Raw genomic sequence first — 23,185 nt, forward strand, 5'->3', positions numbered from 1 at the left:
CTGCTGATAGGTTGTTTCCTCGGCTGGAGAGTCTAGAACTCGAGGGCATAGTCGCAGGATAAGGGGCCAACCATTTAAGACTGAAATGAGGAGGAATTTCTTCACTCAGAGGGTTGTGAATTTTTGGAATTCTCTACCCCAGAGGGCTGTGGATGCTGAATCATTGAGTATATTCAAGGCTGAGATAGATAGATTTTTGGACTCTAGGGGAATCCAGTGACTTGGATGAAGGGACCGAATATATGGTTGCTAAATTTGCTGATGACACAAAGGTAGGTAGGAAAGTAAGCTGTGAAGAGGACATAAGGAGCCTGCAAAGGGATTATAGATAGGTTAAGTGAGTAGGCAAAAATTTGGCAGATGGAGGATAATCTGGGAAAATGTGAACTTGTCCACTTTGGCAGGAGGAATAGAAAAGCAGTATATTATCGAAATGGAGAGAGATTGCAGAACTCTGAGGCACATGAATCACAAAAAGTTAGTATGCAGGTACAGCAAGTGATTAGGAAGGCAAATGGAATGTTGCCATTTATTGCAAGGGGAATGGAATATAAAAGTAGACATGGTTTGCTACAGTTGTACAGGGCATTGATGAGACCACGTCTAGAACACTGTGTGCTGTTTTGGTCTCCTTATTTAAGAAAGGACATATTTGCTTTGGAGGCGGTTCAGAGAAGGTTCACTTGACTGATTCCTGGGATGAGGGGGTTATCTTATGTGGAAAGGTTGGACAAGTTGGGCCTGTATACACTGGAGTTTAGAAGAATGAGAGGTGATCTTATTGAAACATCTTATTGATCCTGAGGAGACTTGAAGGGGTGGATGCTGAGAGGATGTTTCCCTTTGTGGGAGAGACTAGAACTAGGGGATCCAGTTTAAAAAATAAGGGGTCTCCCATTTAAGATGAAGATGAGAAGAATTTTTTTTCTCTGAGGGTTGTGAGTCTGTGGAACTCCCTTCACCAGAGAGTGGTGGAGGCAGGGTCATTGAATATTTTTAAGGCTGGGTTAGATAGATTCCTGATTAACAAAGGAGCTAAATGTTATGGTGGAGAAGGTAGGGTAGAGGTCACAATCAGATCAGCCATGGTCTTATCAAATGGCAGAGCAGGCTCGAGGGGCCGAATGGCCTATCCTGCTCTTAATTCGTATGTTCGTATCAAGGGATATGGGGATCGGGCAAGAAAGTGGAGTTGAGGTTGAAGGTCAGCCATGATCTGATTGAATGGCAGAGCACGCTCGAGGGGCCGTATGGCCTACTCCTGCTCCTGTTTCTTATATTCATATGTTCTTTTCTACGACAACTCTTTCAAACCCTTTCATAGTCCTAAAGATCTTTATCAGATCACCTCTCAGTCTTCTCTTTTCTAGAGAAAAGAGCATCAGCCTGTTCAATCTTTCCAGATAGGAATAACCTCTCCATTCTGGTATCATCCTAGTAAAAATCATTTTTACTTCTTCTTCATTGCCTTTATATCTTTTTCATAATATGGAAACCAAAGCTGTTCACAGTACTCCAAGTGTGGTCTAACCAAGGTTCGATACAAGTTTAACATAACTTCTCTGCTTTCCAACTCTATCCCTCTAGAAATGAACCCCAGTGCTTGGTTTGCTTTTTTATGGCCTTATTAACCTGCGTTGCTACTTTTAGTGATTTGTGTATCTGTACCCCTGCTCCTCTAGCCCATTTAGACTCTTCAAAAGCAAAATACTACAGATGTTGGAAATCTGAAATCGAAACAGAAAATTCTGGAGAAGCTCAACAAGTCGGGCAGCATCTGTGGAGAAAGAAACAGAGTTATAGTTTCAGGTCAAAGACCTTTCATCAGAACTGGAAGATGTTAAAACAGTTAAAGTTTTTGAGCAAGTACAGAGCCAGGGTAAGGGCGGTGGGGTCGGGGGGGGGGGGGGGAGGGAGTGGAGTGGAGGGAAGGAAGGAAGGAAGGAAAGAACAAAAGGGAAGGTCTGCGATAGGGTAGAGGGCATGAGTGATTTAATGACAAAAGGGATGATGGTGCAAGGCAAGGAGGGTGGTAAGGTCAGGGTGCTCAGGCAATGACCATTTCCAGCAAGAGAGAGTCTAACCACCTCCCCTTGACATTCAATGGCATTACCATCGCTGAATCCCCCACCATCAACATCCTGGGGGTCACCATTGACCAGAAACTTAACTGGATCAGCCACATAAATACTGTGGCTATAAGAGCAGGTCAGAGGCTGGGTATTCTGCGGCGAGTGACTCACCTCCTGACTCCCCAGAGCTTTTCCACCATCTACAAGGCACAAGTCAGGAGTGTGATGGAATACTCTCCACCTGCCTGGATGAGTGCAGCTCCAACAACATTCAAGAAGCTCGACACCATCCAGGACAAAGCAGCCCACTTGATTGCCACCCCATCCACCACCCTGAACATTCACTCCCTTCACCACTGGCGCACTGTGGCTGCAGTGTGTACCATTCACAGGATGCACTGCAGCAACTCGCCAAGGCTTCTTCGACAGCACCTCCCAAACCCGCGACCTCTACCACCTAGAAGGACAAGGGCAGCAAGCACCTGGGAACAACACCACCTGCACGTTCCCCTCCAAGTCACACACCATCCCAACTTGGAAATATATTGCCGTTCCTTCATCATCGCTGGGTCAAAATCCTGGAACTCCCTTCCTAACAGCACTGTGGGAGAACCTTCACCACACGGACTGTAGCGGTTCAAGAAGGTGGCTCACCACCACCTTCTCAAGGGCAATTAGAGATGGGCAATAAATGCTGGCATTGCCAGCGACGCCCATATCCCATGAACGCATAAAAAAGGGACAGGCTAAGGAACAAAAGATTGATCTGGAGTGGCTGTAAATGGCAGCAGCAGAACCATTACCAGCACTAGCTGACCAAAAAAATGGGAGCAGTGGTTATGATTTGAAGTTATTGAAATCCACTGCTGAGTGCGGAAGGTTGTAAAGTACCTAAACGAATGACGAGGTGCTGTTCCTCCTGCTTATGTTGAGCTTCACTGGAACAGTGTAAGAGGCCGAGGACAGAGAGGTCAGAGTAGGAGTGGAAAGGGGAATTAAAATGGCAAGCGATCAGCAGGTTAGGGTCACGCTTGCGGAGAGAGCGGAGGTGTTCAGCAAAGTGATCACTCAGTCTGCATTTGGTCTCCCCAATATAGAGGAGACCGCATTTAGACTCTTATTATCCAGATTAACTAGATCCATTTAGACTCTTATTATCCAAGCAGTATGTGGCCCTCTTATTCTTCCTACCAAAATGTAATACCTCACAATTATCTATATTGAAATTCATTTGCCAATTACAAGTTTATTAACATCTTCCTGTATTTTGTCCCAGTCCTCCATGGTATTAACTATACCCCCCAATTTGGTGTTGCCTGCAAATTTTGAAATTGTACTTCTGATTCTCAAATCCAATTTGTTTATGGCAAATGGTGAACAACAGTGGTCCCAGCACCGATCCCTGTGGAACACCACTTCCTACCTTTTGCCTGTCTGAGTAACTACCTTTTAACCCCTACTCTCTTTCGGTTTTGTAGCCAGCTTGTCATCCCTTCTGCTACACTCCCCTGACTCCATATGCTCCTTAGTCATGAGTCTACTATGTGGTACCTTGTCGAAGGCCTTTTGAAAATCCAAATATATTACATCTACCGCATTACCCTTTTCTACCCTTTCTGTTACTTCTTCAAAGAATTCAATAAGGTTGGTCAAGCATGACCTTCCCATTTGAAATCCATCCTGACTATTTATTATATTTTCGGTTTCTAGATTTTTAAAAATTACATCTTTGAGTAAGGTTTCCATTATCTTTCTTACCACCGATGTTAAGCTAATTGGCCTATAATTCCCTGGACTGGTTCTATCTCCCTTTTTTAAATATAGGAATCACATTAGCATGACTAAGGTCAGAGCATATGGAGTCAGGGGAGTGTAGCAGAAGGAATGGCAAGCTGTCCACCAATCCTCTGTCCCCTTTTCTAATGATTTTTTATAATGTAATAGTGCCTCTGCTATCTCTTCCCTAACTTTTAATATGCATGGATGCAATCCATCTGGACCAGAGGTTTTATCCTCTCTAAGTTTGATTAGTTTATCAACTATCTCCCCCTTTTCTATCTTAAATGTCTTTATATTTTTTTTATTCTCTTCTTCTAATGTCATGCCCACCATGTTAGTCTCCCTGGTAAATATTGAGGCAAAATAATGATTTAATATTTCTGCCGTTTCGCTGTCATTACCTGTGAGTTTATCATGTGTATCCCCTTAGTGGCCCTACCCTATCCTGATTTTTCTTTTGTTATTTATGTGCCTGTAGAATACTTTACTATTTCTTTTTATAGTCCTTGATAACTTAATTTCATAGTTTCTTTTTGCCTTGCTAATTTTTAAAAGAATTTTCCTAACCTTTTCGTATTCCTTTTTGTCATCCTCTCCTTTGTTGTCTATGTAGTTAGTGTATGCCTTTTTCTTCAGTTTCAATTTTGGCCTTATTGGTATGCAACAGTTTTTCTCTTCTTTGTTTTCTCTAGTTCAGCGTACCAGTATATTTACTATTCACCCGAAGACACCACCAAAGCAAAAGAAGTTATAACCAACATTTATAAGCTTCAGCCTCTCATATTGAGCAACACAGACCTTCTACTTACTGCAGCAAGGCAACACTCCAGTGACAACCTGAAAGATGCATTGAAAACACTCAGTGAAAAAGTAAGAATTTAGATTGTTGGCTTTACTTAAAAAGGATCTTAGCTCTGTGGTACTGTCCGTTCTTATCCAGAATACCTCCCAGCTCTCTTAATTCTTCAGCTAACGCTTGGTTGAGGATTGTGGGGGAGTGTGCGGGGGGAGTTCAGGGATGAAGATGGGGAAACTTGTTCAACAGTTTCTATGAGAGTGGCAAAGAGAGATTCTTAGGGTAGATTTTGCACCCTGGGTGCATCGAGCTCTGCACTGGGGCCGTGAACTTGTAAAATCTACCCTCAAATCTTTTATCAACACCCCACTCCCCTTGGATGTTGTACAGGGTTTCACAGAAAAGATAATTACATAATAGAGGATTATTTAAAAAAAGAGTTACTAAAAATATTTGGAGGGCAGAAAGGAATTCTGTGGTGAGTACCTATCAGTGATGGCACTCACCTAAAGAGTTAACTTTCTGTTTAAGCTTGCGTTATATTAAATTTCAAAATAAGCCCTCTTCTAATGAAATAAGCATTTTTTCAATTTAAGAATAATATGATGAAAGGAATTGTAAAGAAGTAATCACTTAAAGTGCACACTTTTTCCTTAAAATGTCTTCTATTCTATCTTGAAGGCAGTGTCTCATGCTGGGGTGTTCTTTCATGGGCCTTTTGGTACCTCCACCAAGTATCTGTTCTTCATGTATGAGCTTAGACAATGAGTGTCAATAGACAGTTTGACTTTAAGGGCCATCACGGTCCAGTCTGACCATGTCATTTCACAACATCCACTCAGCAGAATTTCCAGGAGAGGATACTAGAAAGTGAATACGAGTGGGACCTTCACCATTCTTTTTTTCTTTCCCTAGCCCAGGTAGGCTAATGATAGCATCTTCACCAACCCCCCTAGTTAATGCTGATGATTCTGTACTTGCCCTGATTAGATTTATTCTCTTCCTTGAATTACAGGTGCTACATTAGTTTGATTTCATTGTAATGGGGATTCTTCAACATTCATTGACTCCCTCATGACAATTGTCAGCGTGTCACAAATTGCATCCCTAGTCTCTCTCAGCCCAGGGATTTGTCCTTTTTAAGCCTGTCTAGAACATCTGTTTTGTTGATGTCGAAGTTGATAATCCTCATGGATTATTTCCATTATTGAAGGGCGTGCTAGTATTTGCCTTCACTAATCATTACTTCAAAGAATGTTCATTGTATGGATTAACTGTTCTCTGCTCATTTTTAGTTTCATCCCCATTGACATCTTTTAAGGTTGTCACCTCTTCCCTAATTGTTCTCTTCTTGTAACAGTACTGGGAGAATTTCCAGCCGTTATGTTTAGTGCCTGCAGCTGTACTCATATCTAGTCCCCTCTTTGACCCTCTGATCACTTTTTTGATCCGCTTTTGAAATTTGCTGTGACCTTTCCTGTTGACCCCTCACCCTCTTTCTGCAAGTTTTATGAAATTCATTTTTCTTTCTATATTTACTTCCTTTCAAGGCTGAACAGCCCTGTTTTCAACAATCTTTCCTTGTAACTCAATCCTCTGATACAAGAGATCAACCACACAGTTCTTCTTTGTGACCAAAACTGGACACGGTACTCAAGGTGCAGCCTGACCAGCGCACTATAAAAGAACTTTCATTGTATAGTACCTTATTGTGCCTTCAAGACATGCCAAAATACTTCACATTGAATAAATGTCCCTCTAGTTATGCATATAGGGTGCCTGAACAGTGGTCAGTGAGAAGGCCTTCGTCACATCTTTCTGGGTTTCATACAGAAACAGAAGGAATGCTCTGACAAGTGCAATCCTAAATTTAAGTGCAGGAAAGATGTACTAATTCCTTTTATACAGGAGAAGCTACAGTTATTCCTTAAAATCCTGCTTTTAGTGAAAGAGGATCCGAGCTGGTGTGAAATGATTTGAAAATATCTGGAGTATTATTTTCCATTTTTATGGCTGTAGAAATTAATTTCATCTGGGCCATGCATCCTGGAAACAAGGGAGCTGTCAAGAAAGTAGATTTCAGGGGATGCCAGTGCTGATCAAAGTGTTTGTGGCATCCTAAAATGGCTGGATTCGGGGGCAGGACTACAAATGTGTCAACTGACCACATAATTTCCATCATTTACCTGACAGGGAGAGCTGGAATCTGTGAACATTGTGTGATGTGGTATGTTTGGTATATAAGTTTTCTAGTGGTAAAACCCACCACAAACAACAATGTGTATTTATATAGCATCTTACACAATAAAAAATCTCAAGGCTCTTGACAGAGGTGTAAGGAAAAGACAGATGTTGACTCAAAGAAGCATACATTGAAGGGGTCAAAGAGATGAGATTTTAGGAAGATATTAAAGGAGGAGAAAGATGTAAAAGTGGAGAAGTTTGAGGAGGGAATTCCAGAATGTGGGGGTCTAGGTGGCTGAAATCAATGGAAATGAAACTAAGGTGGTTTCTGTAATAGACAGGTGATCCATTCCGCCGGATTGCTACCCAAGTGGTAAAGTTGAAAATTATCCTCCACGCCACCTGGAGAAGGAGGGAAAGGCTAATACCACATAGACAGTAGGCACACACCATCACAATCATCTCCCAGATATACAAAACAAAAATGATTCCAGTAACAACACTCCTAGAAGAAGTACTCAGCACCTGAGCAACAGTGACTGGCTGTTCTCCTCAATGTACGGGAATTTTACACACTTTCAATCATCCATAATTATGCCATCAGTATGTCCTCTTGTAAGTGGTATGTTGAGAATATATACCATTATTATAGCAACGTGTAAAACAGTGTAAGATGCCTGGACAGTGTTTAATGTTTGACCATTTTCTTGTTTGAATTTGCTTATTTGCACTGATTGGCTTCCTGAAACAGAGTTTTAATACTGAAAGAAAACAAAGAACTTAGATGTATAGGGGTAGATTTTAACTTTTGGGCGGCTGCCTGCCCGTTCTGGCAGCGAAGAGGCTGGAGCCATTTTGAGGCCCGGGCCTCATTTAAATAGAACCGGTGTGTTGCGGGTGCCAAACGGGCGTCCTACTGCGACCCGCGCCTGTTCAATATCGGGGAACTCTGAGGTCGCCCAGCTAGCAGCAAGGTGGGGTGGAGGTCATGATCACAGAACGGCAACAGCCTAAATTATTTTTGTGGGGCATTACAAAAATAATTTGAAACTTACCTTTTTGGGGCCTCTTCGGCAGTCGCGCCAGTAAAACTGGTTAGAGTGTGCAAGGTGCATGCTCCAACCAGTTCAGTCCCAAAATGGCAATCAGTATCCTATCCACATCAAAGGACTCCAATTTGTATATTAAAAGGGACCTATCAGCTGAAATAGGCGGATACCCAGCGATAGGCCCCTGTGGAAAAGTAACAACAGGAGTACTGGCGTTGAGGGAGCAACCCCATTATGAGGCCGTTAATGGATGTTCCAAAGTGCTTCACAGTCAATTAATTATTTTTGAAGCGTAGTCACTGTTATTTTGTAAGCAAACAAAACAGCCTATTTTACCCACAGCAATGAAATAAATGACCAGTAATTTTTTTTTCTGGTGGTGTTGATAAGGGATAAATGTTGGCTTGAAAATTGGAGAATTCCCTTGCTCTTCTTCGAATACTGTTGTGGGACCTTTTACACCCACCCAAATAGGGCCCTTAGCTTAACGCCTCATCCGAAAGACAAATAAAAAAAATCATGTTTGAAGAGAGTAAGGAAGAAAAACATACTTTTCTCACGTAGTGCGTTGAAGCTGCAGCACGTTGCACCATGGTGAGGTGGAGGGTGGAGGGTGGAGGGTGGAGGGTGGAGGGTGGAGGGATCACCCTTGCCCTTCATCTGCCAGAATATGAATTGCCAATCTCAGCTGCATCTCTGATGGAGAGCGGCTGAACAGATTCTTGGCATGTCGCCACAGAGGGGGAGAGGAGATCAGAGGGAAAGTCTTCTAATATACCTCGTGGTACCCTTTTCCAAAGCAGGATTGGTCGAACTCTTTGGAGTAGATCACTGTCCGCCTGCTTTTGGTTAAGGTTGCTGTGTGTGCACTGCAGGGAATTCCAAGAAAGAGTAGTGGAGAAAAAAAAAGAGATTAAAGTCTCAACAACATTTGAAAAAATGTCTGCTCTTCCTTAATGTAATATCAAAATGTTGGAATTTTTAAAAGATTTAAAAGAGCTGGAAATAACTTAACAGCCTGTTATATCAGTTGACCTGCAAAGAAAAGAAGGTGTATATATACTGAAGAAGCATCAATTTTGCTATTCCTGCCCTCATTAGCACCAGGGCATGTTGGTAGAATTGTTGTGTGCATTGATATTATTTGAAAATTACTCAGGGAAAGTCATCATAGTAAAGATACTGTTTCTTTTAAAATTCAGCTAACGTTTTTTCCTTCAGTGGCACAGCTTGGTAGAATTGTGTGCATGGTAAGATCTGACACAGCAGGTTGTTAATAAATCATAAGTGTTATGGTATATGTCATTTGGCTGTGTGTGCCCTGAGGCTATAAATGGTACATCACTTATAAATGATATCCGAGGTTATCATTAGTATTTTGAACCATGCTCTAATCCCCAGCTTGTCCTATTATGAACCCTGTCACAATACACAGGCCTCACTTGCTTGTGTTTCAGTTACAATGGGTGCCATTTTCCTCACCAGCAATTTAAAGGGAGCAACACTATTTTTGCTAATAACTTAATTTTCCATTTGACAGGAGACAATTTTTTTTTACCAGTTTTCCATGTTTCCTTTATCTCTGTCTCTAAGCATTGACTCTCACTAGGGTAGGAAAAGGGATGTGGACAGCTGACATCCTAAATAATTGATACCATCAATAGAGCACGTAATTCTCCCCTTTTATTCCTTGGTGTGACCACTGGCAAAGATAAGGCCAGACAAGAGATCTTTACCGCCACAAAAGAAAAACAAAACACAACCCTGTACACAACAATCACTATTACATCTATACCCTTGGACTCAAGAAGACATGATTATGGCTGTCAGTCACGTCCTCAATCAGAGAGAACTCTAGCATGCACTACATATGATTGTAACAGTTCATAGACTTAGCTTCTCCCATGTCTGTCGTAACGGTTCCTTAAAAATGGGCATTATAGAATGGAAGATCCACTGAACACAGTGTCAGTGAAGGGGGAATATGAATAGCTAATACGAATGTTTCTATTGGAAAAGCAATACTGATTTCATGAAGAGCAGAGAGCATGTGCAAGTTGTTCTAGCTTCCTGGTGCAGGGCATTGCATGACAATGAACTCAGGTTGTAACAACCTCACAATGGAAGATATAAGTGAGATAGAGGGAGTTCATCCAATAAATTTTGGAAAATTTCTGGTATACTTCATCTTCAATAAATAACTCTTCATTGTCTTTTTTTTTCTTCAGAAAAATTGTAAATCCAGCTATTGATTTATACAGCTCAAGTTATGAAAACATTCCTTTTCCCAAATCTCCTCATCCATTTTTTTTTAAGAAATAAAATATTATACTTCCAAATGGTAAATGATTATTCATAATTATACTAAGTTTATATGGTTACTCAATCCATACTCTCTTGATAATGAGTATTTGATGTCATAGATAGCTTGAGTGTACACAAGTTTAATAACCACAATTTTACTGTCATGTTGGCCATAGGTAAGTTTGACTTGAGCGTTCTTCTTGAAGGTATACATTAATTGGTGGATCTATTGCAGTGAATAATTGGAATTGGTTTTGCTAGGACTCTGTGGAACACAGGAGAACAAATTGTGATATGATAGCTCGGCGATTCAAGGGCTTTTATCTTCACTGTGAGAGACTACTGTTAAAATTTGTTAGTAGATTTAAAGGGAGATTCATCAAAAAGTAGATTTGTTAGATGTGAGATATCAAAGCAGATAAATGAAGAATAAAGAAGAAAAGAACAAATACATAATTCCATGTCAAGCCAAAGATTTTTTTTTTCCAAAGGGCATAATTTCAAAGTTTGCAGGTGATATGAAACTCAGAAATGTTGTAAACAATGATGAAGGATAGTAATAGTCTTCAGGGAGACATAGACAGATTGGTGAAATGATCAGAAAACATGGCAGATGAAATTTAACGCAGAGAAGTGTGAAGTGATACATTTTGATAGGAAGAATGAGGAGAGGCAATATAAGCTAAATGGTACAATTTTAAAGGGGTGCAGGAACAGAGAGACCTGGGGGTGTATGTACACAAATCTTTGAAGGTGGCAGGACAAGTTGAGAAGGCTGTTTTTTTTTAAAAAAGCGTACGGGTCCTTGGCTTTATAAATAGAGGCATAGATTGCAAAAGGAAGTTATGGTAAACGTTTATAAAATTCTGGTTTGGCAGATATGTGCTGCTTTCATGGTAGAATAGTATCATAGTATGGTACAGCACAGGAGGAGGCCATTTGCCCATCTTTGTGTGTCTAATTCTGGGCACCGCACTTTAGGAAGGATGCCAAGGCCTTAGAGTTAGAGAAGGTACAGAAGAGATTTACTGGAATGGTACCAGGGATGAGGGACTTCAGTTTTGTGGCGAGACTGGAGAAGTTGGGATTGTTCTCCTTAGAGCAGAGAAGGTTAAGAGGAGATTTGATAGAGGTGTTCAAAATCACGAAGGGTTTTGAGATAGTAAATAAGGAGAAACTATTTGCAGTGACAGAAGGGTTGGTAACCAGAGTTCACAGATTTAAGGTAATTGGCAAAAGAATCAGAGGCGACATGAGGAAAGAAAAATTTACGCAGCGAGTTGTTATGCTCTGGAATGCACTGCCTGAAAGGGTGGTGGAAGCAGATTCAATAGCAACTTTCAAAAGGGAGTTGAATAAATACATGAAGAAAAATTTGCAGGGCTATGGAGAAAAAGCAGGGGAGTGGGACTAATTGGATAGCTCTTTCAAAGATGGGCAAATGGCCTCCTCCTGTGCTGTACCACACTATGATACTATTCTAACATGAAAGTAGCACATATCCGCTCCATCACCAAGACCGCCTACTTCCACCTCCGTAACATCGTCGGTCTCTGCCCCTGCCTCAGCTCATCTGCTGCTGAAACTCTCATCCATGTCTTTGTTACTTCTAGACTTGACTATTCCAATGCTCTCCTGGCTGACCTCCCACCTTGCACCCTCTGTAAACTTGAGCTCATCCAAAACTCTTCTTCCCATATCCTAACTCGCAACAAGTCCCATCCAACCATCACTCCTGTGCTCGCTGACGTACATTGGCTCCCGGTCAAGCAAAGCCTCGTTTTTATAATTCTCATCCTTGTTTTCAAATCCCTCCATGGTCTCGCCCCTCCCTATTTCTGTAACCTGCTCCAGCCCTACAATCCTCCGAGATCTCTGCACTCCTCCAATTCTGGCCTCTTGCATATCCCCGATTTTATTCGCTGCACCATTGGTGGCCGTTCCTTCAGCTGCCTAGGCTCTAAGCTCTGGAATTCCCTCCCTAAACCTCTCCACCGCTCTCTCCTCCTTTAAGACGCTCCTTAAAACCTACCTCTTTGACCAAGCTTTTGGTCGCCTGTCCTAATATCTCCTTATATGGCTCGGTGTCAAATTTTGTTTGATTGCTCCTGTGAAGCACCAATCTTAAAGGCACTATATAAATGCAAGTTGTTGTTGTTTTTGTAGTATAGATAACATACTCAGAATACTGCAATCCAAAACTACCAATGAGCAGTGTAATGGAAGATATACTAATAGTTTTATTAAAAGGCCAATCAAATCGCAACAATCAATTCCACAGAAACAAACAAGGCTGCCATACTGGATTTTGTGCTTGTTTCACACTTTTTTTGTTTAATTGATTACTTTCCGCCTATCTCATAAGTCAATTTTCTGCTTAATTCACTACATTTACCAGCATAAAATGTTGGCTAAAAGTTAACTTTTATACACACTGTACAGTGGTATTGGAAGCAGGCTATGCTCTCCCTTTCAAGCAAGCACCATTTCTTTCTTTACTCCATTGCTGGCCAGAAGTTGTTTCTGCTGTCAAGTTTTCAAGAATCATGAATTTCATTATGAACTGAAATAAACTGGAGACGTGTGCTATGGTCTGCGTGGACTTTGGGACAATTGCAGTTGTCAGGATTGTGGAGACTTTAGTTGTGAACAGTGTTGTCCAATTAAGACTCTGAAGAGGTAGATAGCAGAATTGGAGAGAGAGGTTGATGTGCAGAAGAACATCAATGAATATGAGCAGTTTATTTATGAATCATAGCTAATAGCGTTTCACTGGTTGTCAAAGGAGGAGGTTATCAGAAGGGCCAGTGACTGGATAAATGTAAAGAATAGCTATGAGAGAGGGCCATGAATTATTGGGGAATCAAGTTATTGATTAGTTTCAGATACTGATGGCATTTCAGAGGAACTGGTAGAAAGGAATGAATTTTTTTGATTGAACAGTTTTTTGGTTGCACTATGTTTAATTATGTTACATTCATATTATACAGTGTGCCTGGTACATAGTATATATGATTCATTGTGATAGTGATTGAGTTTATAGGGAAATTTGTAGGCTATGGATTACCCTGGAGATGGATTCCTGGAGAAGGTCAGGGAGATTGTCGCTGCTTCATTAGCTGGTGGGTTTTGCTTGTGCCACCAGAGCTTTGGGAGTTAACCCAATCAACTGATTGGAGCATGTTCCAGATGTACAAGCTATAATGGCAGTCAGTATTGCTAACACCCCAATCAGCCTCTGACAGTAGACCAGGAACAAGGACCAGGGTTAAATCATTTTTTTCAGTTCAGCCTTAAGAAGTAAATTATTTCCTCAGACTGGGCTATTTGCCAGAATATCTCAAGCCACATTGACCACATGAGTTAGAAGGAAAACTTAGAAGTTTTCCCATGTTGGCATCCATGGGTGGGGGGTGGTGAGGGGAGGTGTTGGAGGTGGAGAGCACTCACTGTTTGGTGGCCCAGGAGCCAGTTTACTGGATTTGGTTTAATTGAGTGGCTTTTTGACCTTATGGATATCACATGGCAACTTTTGGATCTTTGGCCAGGATCAAAAGATATAAAGGAGTGTGCCCTCCTCACTGCATCCTCTGCAGTGGCTTGGGTTCTATCTGTGCAGATGGGCAGGGACATAGCTTAGATTTTCCAGTAGCTGGCATTAATCTGGTAGAGTGGGCTTTGAGCTTGCTTAACTGTTGCACTACTAGCCTTTGCAAGTTTCCTGGAGTCAGCCTAATTTAAGTATTTTTTGGTGGGCTCCCAGCAGGGTTTCTGGCTGCACCAAGGAGCACACTACTTGAGGACTAGAAGTGGCACCTGCAGCAACTTGAAGGGACCATTGCCATCTGGGCAGAAAAAGTGTGCGTCGTCTAAACATCTTAGATATATTTTCCCCCATTGGCAAATTTTGTCATCACCCTGCAATGGATTTGCACTCTCTGTCATGGGCCATATATTTTTTAGAAGCCCTCCGCCATACTTAGCGATGCTGGACACCTGATGTATGTAGGCATTGTTAGCATTCAGAGTTGCTCGGGTGTTAATGATGGAAGATGCAACGTCACTCCGTTGTTATAGCTTAGTTTGAAAACGCCCACCCATATTTCAGCAGACACTTCCGGCTGCCACCATAGCTTCTGGCTGAAAATTCTTCCCGATTTAAAATGGGCAGGGATCTGGCAGTATGCACCCCAGTCTGTTTTCCCATTCCTGCCTGCCCCATTCAAAAGCAGTGGTAGAGAAAAAGAAAGTCTTCCCTGGTATGTTCCAAGAATAATCTTAACTTTCAATTTATTACAGGTTGAGACCATGTTAGCTGCTCCATTGTTGGATAAGATTTGCTCCAGGCCCCTCTCCCAGACTATTTTTGCTGCATTCTGTTTTCTGGGCACATGGAAATAAAAATTCCATATCAGTTTAAAATTAGTTTCAGGCAGAGAAAGAATCAGTGCGGTTTAGGCCGACTGATGAAACTGTGGTGAAAGAAAGGAATAGGGGGAAGTAATGGTGTAATCGGGGATTCAATATTTCACTTGCAAACAGCTAATTCTGCCTTTGGGACTGCACAGAGCAGTGATTTGCCTTCCAAGGAGAAGGTTTTGGATATTGGACAGACGGTGGATAAGTTAGTTCAAGGAGGAAGAGATAAGCCAATGATAGTTGTGCCTTCTGGAATAAGCAACATAGCAGAGAAAACTATTTGAGATGCCCAAAAGGAGATCCAGATAACTTGCCTTAAAATTAAAGCAAAATATGCATAAAGTTGTTCTCTGCATTAGTACTAGTCTTTGTTTTTGCTTCTTTTCATAATTCCTAATTCCCTGCCTTACCCAGTCATTAGTAGAATTGATGGGTTCATGAGCAGTATCATTTGATTTAACAAGTGGTTAGCTGAATTGTGCCTCTTGAAGTCGTTGGATTTTTTTGGAACTGGAGCTGTTTCTTAGGAAAAGCAGAGTGGGACAGGAGAAATGGGCTGTATCTCATTTAGTGGAAACAGACAGACATGGTTGCTGATATAAAGATGGATTTTCTGGTACTAAGGCTCATTGCGCAGCAGCAAAACAAGCAGTAGGAGACCAAACAATCAGGTACCAGCACCAGGCTCAATGTGAGCTGGGAACTCACTTGCATATATATTTAGGGTCAACTTCAAGGAATGTGAGATAGATTAAAGAAAGTAGACTGAAATTCCAAAATCTTGACTAAATCTACAGAGGAATAGTGGAAAATATTCAAGAACTAATTGTAGAAGCTGTAATTCAAATTAATCCTAGTATGGACAAAACAGTTGAAAGAGCAATAAAGGCCAATGTGATTAAATAGGTGTGTAAAGAGTAGTAAAAGGGACATATGGCAATATTTTAAAAATATAAATAATTGAGCAAGAAAGACAGCATGTTTAAAAAGTAATTAGGGGAGCAAAAAGGACAATCGCCAAATTGTAGAAAACACCTCAAGTAATAATCCTGGGTTTTTCCAAATAAAGAAACAATACTAGCTTTTTCACAGAGCTGGCACAGGCACGATGGGCCGAATGACCCAACTGTGTTGAAGCATACAATGAATAGACAAAGGGCGCTAAATTGGGCTGTGTAGCGCCCGTTGTTTCAGCGCTACGTGGCCTCTCGAACATCCAAGATCACGTCTTGGCTGCGGATGCATGTTTCCAGCGTGACGTGCGCCGGATGCCATCCTGGTATAGGTATTAGCGCTTACGCAAATACCAAACACTGGCTGCGTGTAAAATAAGGAGAAAATGGATACAATCAGTGTGCAACGCTGATTTAAAGTGATAGACACCATTTTGGCGCTTAACGTTCAACTCAACGCACCGTCTTAACCACGACCATCTGAACGTGTCTTAGAGTGCCTGGAGGACCCCCCCACCAGTGCTATGTAAAGGGATCTTGCAGGATTTACAGGTTAGTTGCTGGATTATTGCTTCTGGCTGCTGATGCATTTGTAACTGTTCTTGGAGGTCTCCTATACTCTAATACAAGGATGCGGGGACATAGCCTAACATTCAGAGCCAGGACGTGCAGGAGTGAAGTTAGGAAACGCTGCCACGTGCAAAGGGTGGGGGAAATTTGGAACGCTCTTCTGCAAACGGCAGGTGATGCAAGCTCACTTGTGAATTCTAAATCTGAGATTGATAGATTTCTGTGAACTAAGGATATTAAGGGATATAGGGCTAAGGTGGTTATATGGAGTTAGGTCACAGGTCCACCATGATCTCATTGAGGCTCTATATGCCACTGCCACTTGCTGCCTCTTGATATGTGCCACCTTCTCCCGCAAGAAAGCGTGTCTGGGTAATGCGCTTGAATAGCTGCCAGTATGTGCGGCCTGTGAGTTGTAGGTGGGCAGCTTGCAAAAGTGGTAATGTGTGAGGGTGAGAGGAAGCATCTGATTGGCAGAGTTGAGTACTGATGGAAAGAGTTTGTTGGTATGTGAGTGATGGGGGGAGTAGTGCATGGAGCAGTGGATGCGGCTAGTGGTGCAGTTGGTAGTAGATGCCACTTGACGGTTGACCTCACTCACCTTGACCACTCGTGTCCAAACATTGAACTTCTTTCTGCACTGCATCCATATTCATGATACTGTGCGCCTGGCATTGACTTTGTCCCCTGCTGCCTCCCACTGCCTTTTGGGCGTATGTCTGGATGGCCTTTTGTTCCCCCCCCCCCCCCCCCAACTGCGGATATAGGATGTCCCTCCTTCTGTCCACCTCTTGCACCAAGGCCTCTAGTGCATCATCAGAGAGCCTTGGTGCACATACTCTCGCAGGCCTGTTACAAACTCAGATCGGCAGATTGGTGAGGTCAGGCATGCAGATTGAAGGATGTGGGATTTAGTAGTGCGCAACATTTATTTAATGTTTTAATAACTCATCAGTGTGTAAACGTAGGGACCTGCATCTGTGATTTATGTGTGCGATATCTGATCTCCATTCAGACTCCGTGCAGACGGCAGATTGTTATTTTTAGCAAATAACAGATAAGAGATTTTAAGAGACATCCTCCCTTTAAGAGATTGGGGCTCCACCTGCTGGTGGAAAGTGCAAATTGCATTGAATTGATATGCAAGGCCTGGAATGGAACGCAGCTTGACAGTGAGTACTGAGACTGGACGTAGTTCTCGTTCTGCCTGAGGAGGGGCCATTGGGTGTGGCTTAATAGCAGATCACTCTACCTACACCCAATAATAGACCCTATTGAACTTTTCCCCCATTGGGTTTTTTGCAATGGCTCACTTCAAAAAAACATTGTTGGAAATTGAAATCAAGGGATAAAGAAATCTGAGTTTTTAAAGTTGATTTCTGTCAATACAGGAGAGAAGGGTGGAGATTTGCCCAAATTGGAGATCAGATTTCCAGGGACAGCAGAAGTGTATGGATAATAATGGAAATGGTTATAAAAGTGTTCCATACTCTTGACAGCAAGTAAGTGCCAGGTTCAGACAACATACAAGCTTTAAAGGAAGTGAGATGGAAATTAGCAAAAATTCATTGACATTCTTCCATGTTCACTAAATTCAGTTGAATCTTCTCTTCAAAATGATTTTATGGGATTTATTGGGACAACATCTGGAAAAGCAAAGCTCGATAAAGCACAGTCAGCATGGATTTAGGAACGGGTTATATGTTTAGCTAAATTGCTGGAGTTTTCAAAGATATTAATGCTATAGTGGACAAGAGAAAGATATTGGATGTTTACTTAGATTTTTGCAAAGCATTTGATGAGGTTTTACGTCAGATATTAAGAGTCAAGCATTGAGGATAAAGTGCTGCATTACAAAAATATGACCCAATAATAGGAAATAAAAGGTAGTCATAGGAACATAGGAACAGGAGTAGGCCATTCAGCCCCTCGTGCCTGCTCCGCAATTTGATAAGATCTGTGATCTAACTCCATATACCTGCCTTTGGCCCATATCCCTTAATACCTTTCGTTGCCAAAAAGCTATCTATCTCAGATTTAAATTTAGCAATTGAGCTAGTATCAATTGCCGTTTGCGGAAGAGAGTTCCAAACTTCTACCACCATTTGTGTGTAGAAGTGTTTTCTGATCTCACTCCTGAAAGGTCTGGCTCTAATTTTTAGACTGTGCCCCCTAGTCCTAGAATCCCCAACCAGCAGAAATAGTTTCTCTCTATCCACCCTATCTGTTCCCCTTAATATTATATAAACTTCGATCAGATCACTCCTTAACCTTCGAAACTCTAGAGAATACAACCCCAATTTGTGTAATCTCTCCTCGTAATTTAACCCTTGAAGTCCGGATATCATTCTAGTAAACCTACGCTGCACTCCCTCCAAGGCCATTATGTCCTTCCTAAGGTGCGGTGCCCAGAACTGCTCACAGTACTCCAGGTGCGGTCTAACCAGGGTTTTGGATAGCTGCAGCATAACCTCTGGCCACTTGTACTCTAGTCCTCTAGATAGGGCCTGTTTCCATGTTGTAAACTTCTCTGATTCTATATAAAGGCCAGCATTCCATTAGCCTTATTGATTATTTTCTGCGCTTATTCATGACACTTCAATGATCTATGTACCTGAACCCCTAAGTCCCTTTGGACATCCACTGTTTTTAACTTTTTACCATTTAGAAAATGCCCTGTTCTATCCTTTTTTGAACCAAAGTGGATGACCTCACATTTGTCTACATTGAATTCCATTTGCCACAGTTTTGCCCATTCACCTAATCTATCAATATCGCTTTGTAATTTTATTGTTTTCATCTACACTGCTTACAATGCCACCAATCTTTGTGTCATCGGCAAACTTAGACATGAGACTTTCTATGCCTTCATCTAAGTCGTTAATAAATATTGTGAATAATTGAGGCCCCAAGACAGATCCCTGCTGGACTCCACTAGTCACATCCTGCCAATGTGCGTACCTACCCATTATCCCTACTCTTTGTCGCCTTTCGCTCAGCCAATTTCCTAACCAAGTCTGTACTTTTCCCTCTAATCCATAGGCTTCTATCTTAGCTAACAGTCTCTTATGTGGGACCTTATTAAATGCCTTCTGGAAGTCCATATAAATAACATCCATTGACATTCCCCTGTCCACTACTTTAGCCACCTCTTCAAAAAATTCAATCAGGTTTGTCAGGCACGACCTACCTTTCACAAATCCATGCTGGCTCTCCCTGATTAACTGAAAATTCTCCAGGTGTTTAGTCACCCTATCCTTAATTATAGACTCCAGCATTTTCCCCACAACAGGTGTTAGGCTAACTGGTCTATAATTCCCTGGTTTCCCTCTCCTTCCTTAAAAAAAAAAGTCATAAAAATACATTTTCCACGCTATAAAGGGAATATGTGCGGGGTACCTCAGGGATTGGTCTTGGGACCCTTGCCATATGGCATGGAGGAAGATATTGAAATCCAGATCTGAGTTTGCAGATAATGCTAAAGTTGGAGATAGAGCAAATGGTGAGGTACAATGCAATCATATTTAGAAGGCTTAGATCTTTTAGGAAACTGGGCAGCAGATGGCAATTGCAGTTTAGTGTAGGCTGTAGCAAAATAATTATTATGGGTGCAAGGAACTAGATTAGTGAATATGTGTTTAATGGAACAGCACAGATCAGGAAAGGGATTTTAGGGATTGTCGTGGAAAAAACATTAGGTGAGGTTAAAAAGGCAAACAGCATACTGGGCTGCAGTAGAAGTGGGATAGAATATAAATCAATGGAGCTGATGGTGTTACTGTATAAGATACTATTTCGATCCAATCTGAAGTGCTGTGTGCAGTAAATGGTAATCATGCTATAGCCTAAACAACAAAGATAATACTTGGTGGTAAATTTCAACCCGGATGAACGGGGGGGCTGGGGAAGCAGTAAAAATTTTAAAAGTTTGGAGCAGGAATGAGTCCCGGCTCCAACACGCCGAATTCCGTGTTTCACCCAGACACATAGATGCGCATGTGCTTCAGAAACCCGGAAGTCCCGCTGGTACTTAAAACCGGCGGGATGACATTTAAAGAGGCAATTAAGATAGTTGAAGTAGTTAAGTGATTGAAGTTTTTGTGTATTGAGGCAGACAAACTATTTTAATTCTACCTGAACATGTCTCCTGTGGCCTCTAAAAGACACCATGGAAACAGAGGCGAGTTGCAGTCGGCAGCCATTTGGACCTTTAAACCAGTGATTGACACGTGAAGAAAAGGTGAGTTTTTGCAGCAGGGCAATCAGTTCTCTCAGACAAGCCTTTGGCTGGGAGTTCTTTTTGTTTAGACTGAGATTTCTTTGTTCACACTCGGAATACTTGTGGTCAGACACATCTACCTACATTTTCGACCCCCTCAAAGTGAACCATCAGGATGTGGGGGGGACACAATGGATGTATTCAGCACTACACCTGAAGAGGAGGCACATCAGCATCCGCAGCAGGCACAGCTTGCAGTTCTGGGAGCTGCAGTTCCCCAAGACACAGGTGCGCCACAAGGACCTGCAGAAGAGCAGAGAGGGGACCAACGGAGGGGTCGACGTCGCTGGAGGCACTGCCCACGTGAGAGGGTCTACAGGCAGCGGCTGAGCTTCCTGGACCTCTCTGAGAAGCAGTGCCTACGAAGGCTCAGACTGAGTCGCTAGGTGGTTGCAGACATCTGCAGGCTTCTTCATGCAGAGCTGCTCCCAGATGGGCCTGGTGGACACGCATTGCCCGTCACAGTTAAAGTCACCACTGCCCTCAACTTCTTCATCTCCAGATCCTTCCAAGGGTCCACCGGTGACTTCACCAGGATCTCTCAGTCATCTGCACATAAGTGTATACGACAGGTCACAGATGGCTTGTTTGCCAGGGCATCCCACTACGTCAATTTCCCCTGCGACGACATCAGTCACACTGAGAGGGCAGTGGGTTGCACTCTCTGGCTGGCTTCCCCTGGGTACAGGGTGCAATTGATTGCACGCATGTAGCAATCCGAGCACCTGCACCTGAGCCAGGACTGCTCATCAATCGAAAAGGACATCACTCCATCAATGCGCAACTCGTTTGTAACACCGGAAGAGGTTTCTGCAGGTGTGTGCCAAATTCCCGGGCAGCTGTCATGATTCCCTCATTCTGCGCGAATCCAACATCCCGGCCCTCTTCCACACATAAGACAGACTTAAGGGCTGGCTCCTTGTAGACAAGGGATACCCCCTGCAGACGTGGCTCATGACACCTGTGAGGAACCCCATCAGCAAGGTACAGCAGCGGTACAACGACAGTCACATCACCAGCAGGTCTGTCATTGAACAAGCCCTAGTAATGCCGAAGATACATTTCAGGTGCCTGGATCAATCTGGGGGAGCCCTTCAATTCTTACCGGCGAGGGTTTGCAGAATAATAGTCGTGTGTTGCGTCCTGCACAACATTACTCAACAGAGAGGGTTACCGGTGGATGAGGTCCCGTGCGCTCATGATGCAGCCATATCTGCCGTCAAGAATAGGAGGAGGAGGGGGACGATGGACGAACCATCGGCACAGCAGCGTCTCACCTGGCTACTTGTGATGCCAGGGAATCATTCATATTTGATAGATTCTCATAGGGAGATCTGCAAAGTGACTATAGTCAAGTACTCAGACCACCTGGAATGACCATCATGACCACCAACACCAGCAACGACCCCCCCCCCCCCCACAGCTAAGTTGCACAGAACAGTCCTACAACTACACATGGTGATTGCAAAACCTCAAACTTCCTCTTCCTACAGCTCCTATGTGGTGCATCCCCTGTGGCTTCAGCAGAGGTAGTGGCAGGTTGCTCAGATTCATGCCCTGACTGCTTAGATGCTTTCAACCTACGAGCTCTGGGTTTTGGAGCCTGTAGAGGCTCCTCCAAAAACTGCTCTACCTGTGCAGGGGCAGACTCTGCCATCTGGAGAGGAGACAGCATTGCGGGTACTGGTTGAAGGGGGGCAATGGGTGAGACATGGGAGTGCTTTGAGTGGCGTCCTCACTTCCATGTCCCCTTTCGCCATCATCCCTCTCCTGGGCCAGGGCCACATCACTCCTACTACTCTGCAATAATCAGCTTGGAGGACATCTGTGATGCCTTGTAAGACCACTTCTAATGTATCTGTCAGCCTGTTTAAGGCAACAGAATGTTTTTCACCGAGTCTGCATGGCCATTACCAGGACCTGAATGGACTCATTTGTGAGCCGTGCTTGAAGCTCAGTGGAGGCTACCATTCTCTCCATTGCAGACATTCCCGCACTTACCTGCACCACCAATCTACTGATGCTGGAGGTGGACTCCTCCAGCCTCTGCGTCAATGTGAAGCCTGAGCGTGGCAAGTCTTCCAGTACGTCGCAAAGGTGCCCCTGTACCTCTATCATTCTCCTATTCAAGGATGGCCCCCTGGGTTCAGCATCTGGGCCAAGCTGAACAGAGCTTGGAGAGGAGTGCGCCCACTGATGCGGACTCTCCACATCTGCCCCTGCCACCAGTGTCTGCTCGTGCTCACTTCTGTGTGGTGACTCACCAGGTGACAACCCCACTACCTCTCTAATAGGACTCATCGAGGTGTGAGTATCTGCGCTGGTGCATGGCTCGCTAAGATGTGACGGTCCGCCCTCAGAGGCAGGGAGCTCCTCTGAGGAATTGCCCTTGGCCATGTCTTCAGTCCTTGATGGCCCTGAAAGAGAACATACAGCAATATTAAGATTAATTGCAGAAGTGATGTTGCGATGAGCACACTGAGGTCTGCAACAGGTCATTCATTGATAACATCAATCCATGATGTGTGTGAAGGATGTTAAAGTTCTGTCACCAGACGTTTGCGGGGTGCCAGTTTCGGTATCCCCGACGGCCAGGTACTCCACCATATGACTTATCTCCAAGGCCTCCTCCTCCGCCTCTGTGAAAGCCTCTATTTGTGGAGGACCCTCTCCGGTCCTCACCCCCCCCCCCCCCTGCTTGCATTTCGTGCTCTCTTCTCCCACAAGGGGAGAAAGTACAGACGTGTGAGTGAGTGAGAGTGACGGGGTCACCTGATGGA

At 43.1% G+C, this 23,185-nt stretch overlaps 1 protein-coding gene across 6 annotated transcripts in view; it reads left to right on the forward strand.

Annotated features, from left to right (window-relative positions):
- inpp4b (inositol polyphosphate-4-phosphatase type II B) overlaps positions 1-23,185 on the forward strand; it is a 784,892-nt gene that overhangs the window by 634,495 nt on the left and 127,212 nt on the right. For all 6 annotated transcript variants that reach the window (XM_067993821.1, XM_067993786.1, XM_067993776.1 and 3 more), the window contains exon 15: positions 4,544-4,721. In XM_067993821.1, the coding sequence (XP_067849922.1) occupies positions 4,544-4,721 (178 nt within the window). The remainder of the gene's footprint in view (positions 1-4,543; positions 4,722-23,185) is intronic.

This window comes from Heptranchias perlo, chromosome 1 (genome assembly GCF_035084215.1).
Source record: "Heptranchias perlo isolate sHepPer1 chromosome 1, sHepPer1.hap1, whole genome shotgun sequence".
Classification (NCBI taxonomy): Eukaryota; Metazoa; Chordata; class Chondrichthyes; order Hexanchiformes; family Hexanchidae; genus Heptranchias; species Heptranchias perlo.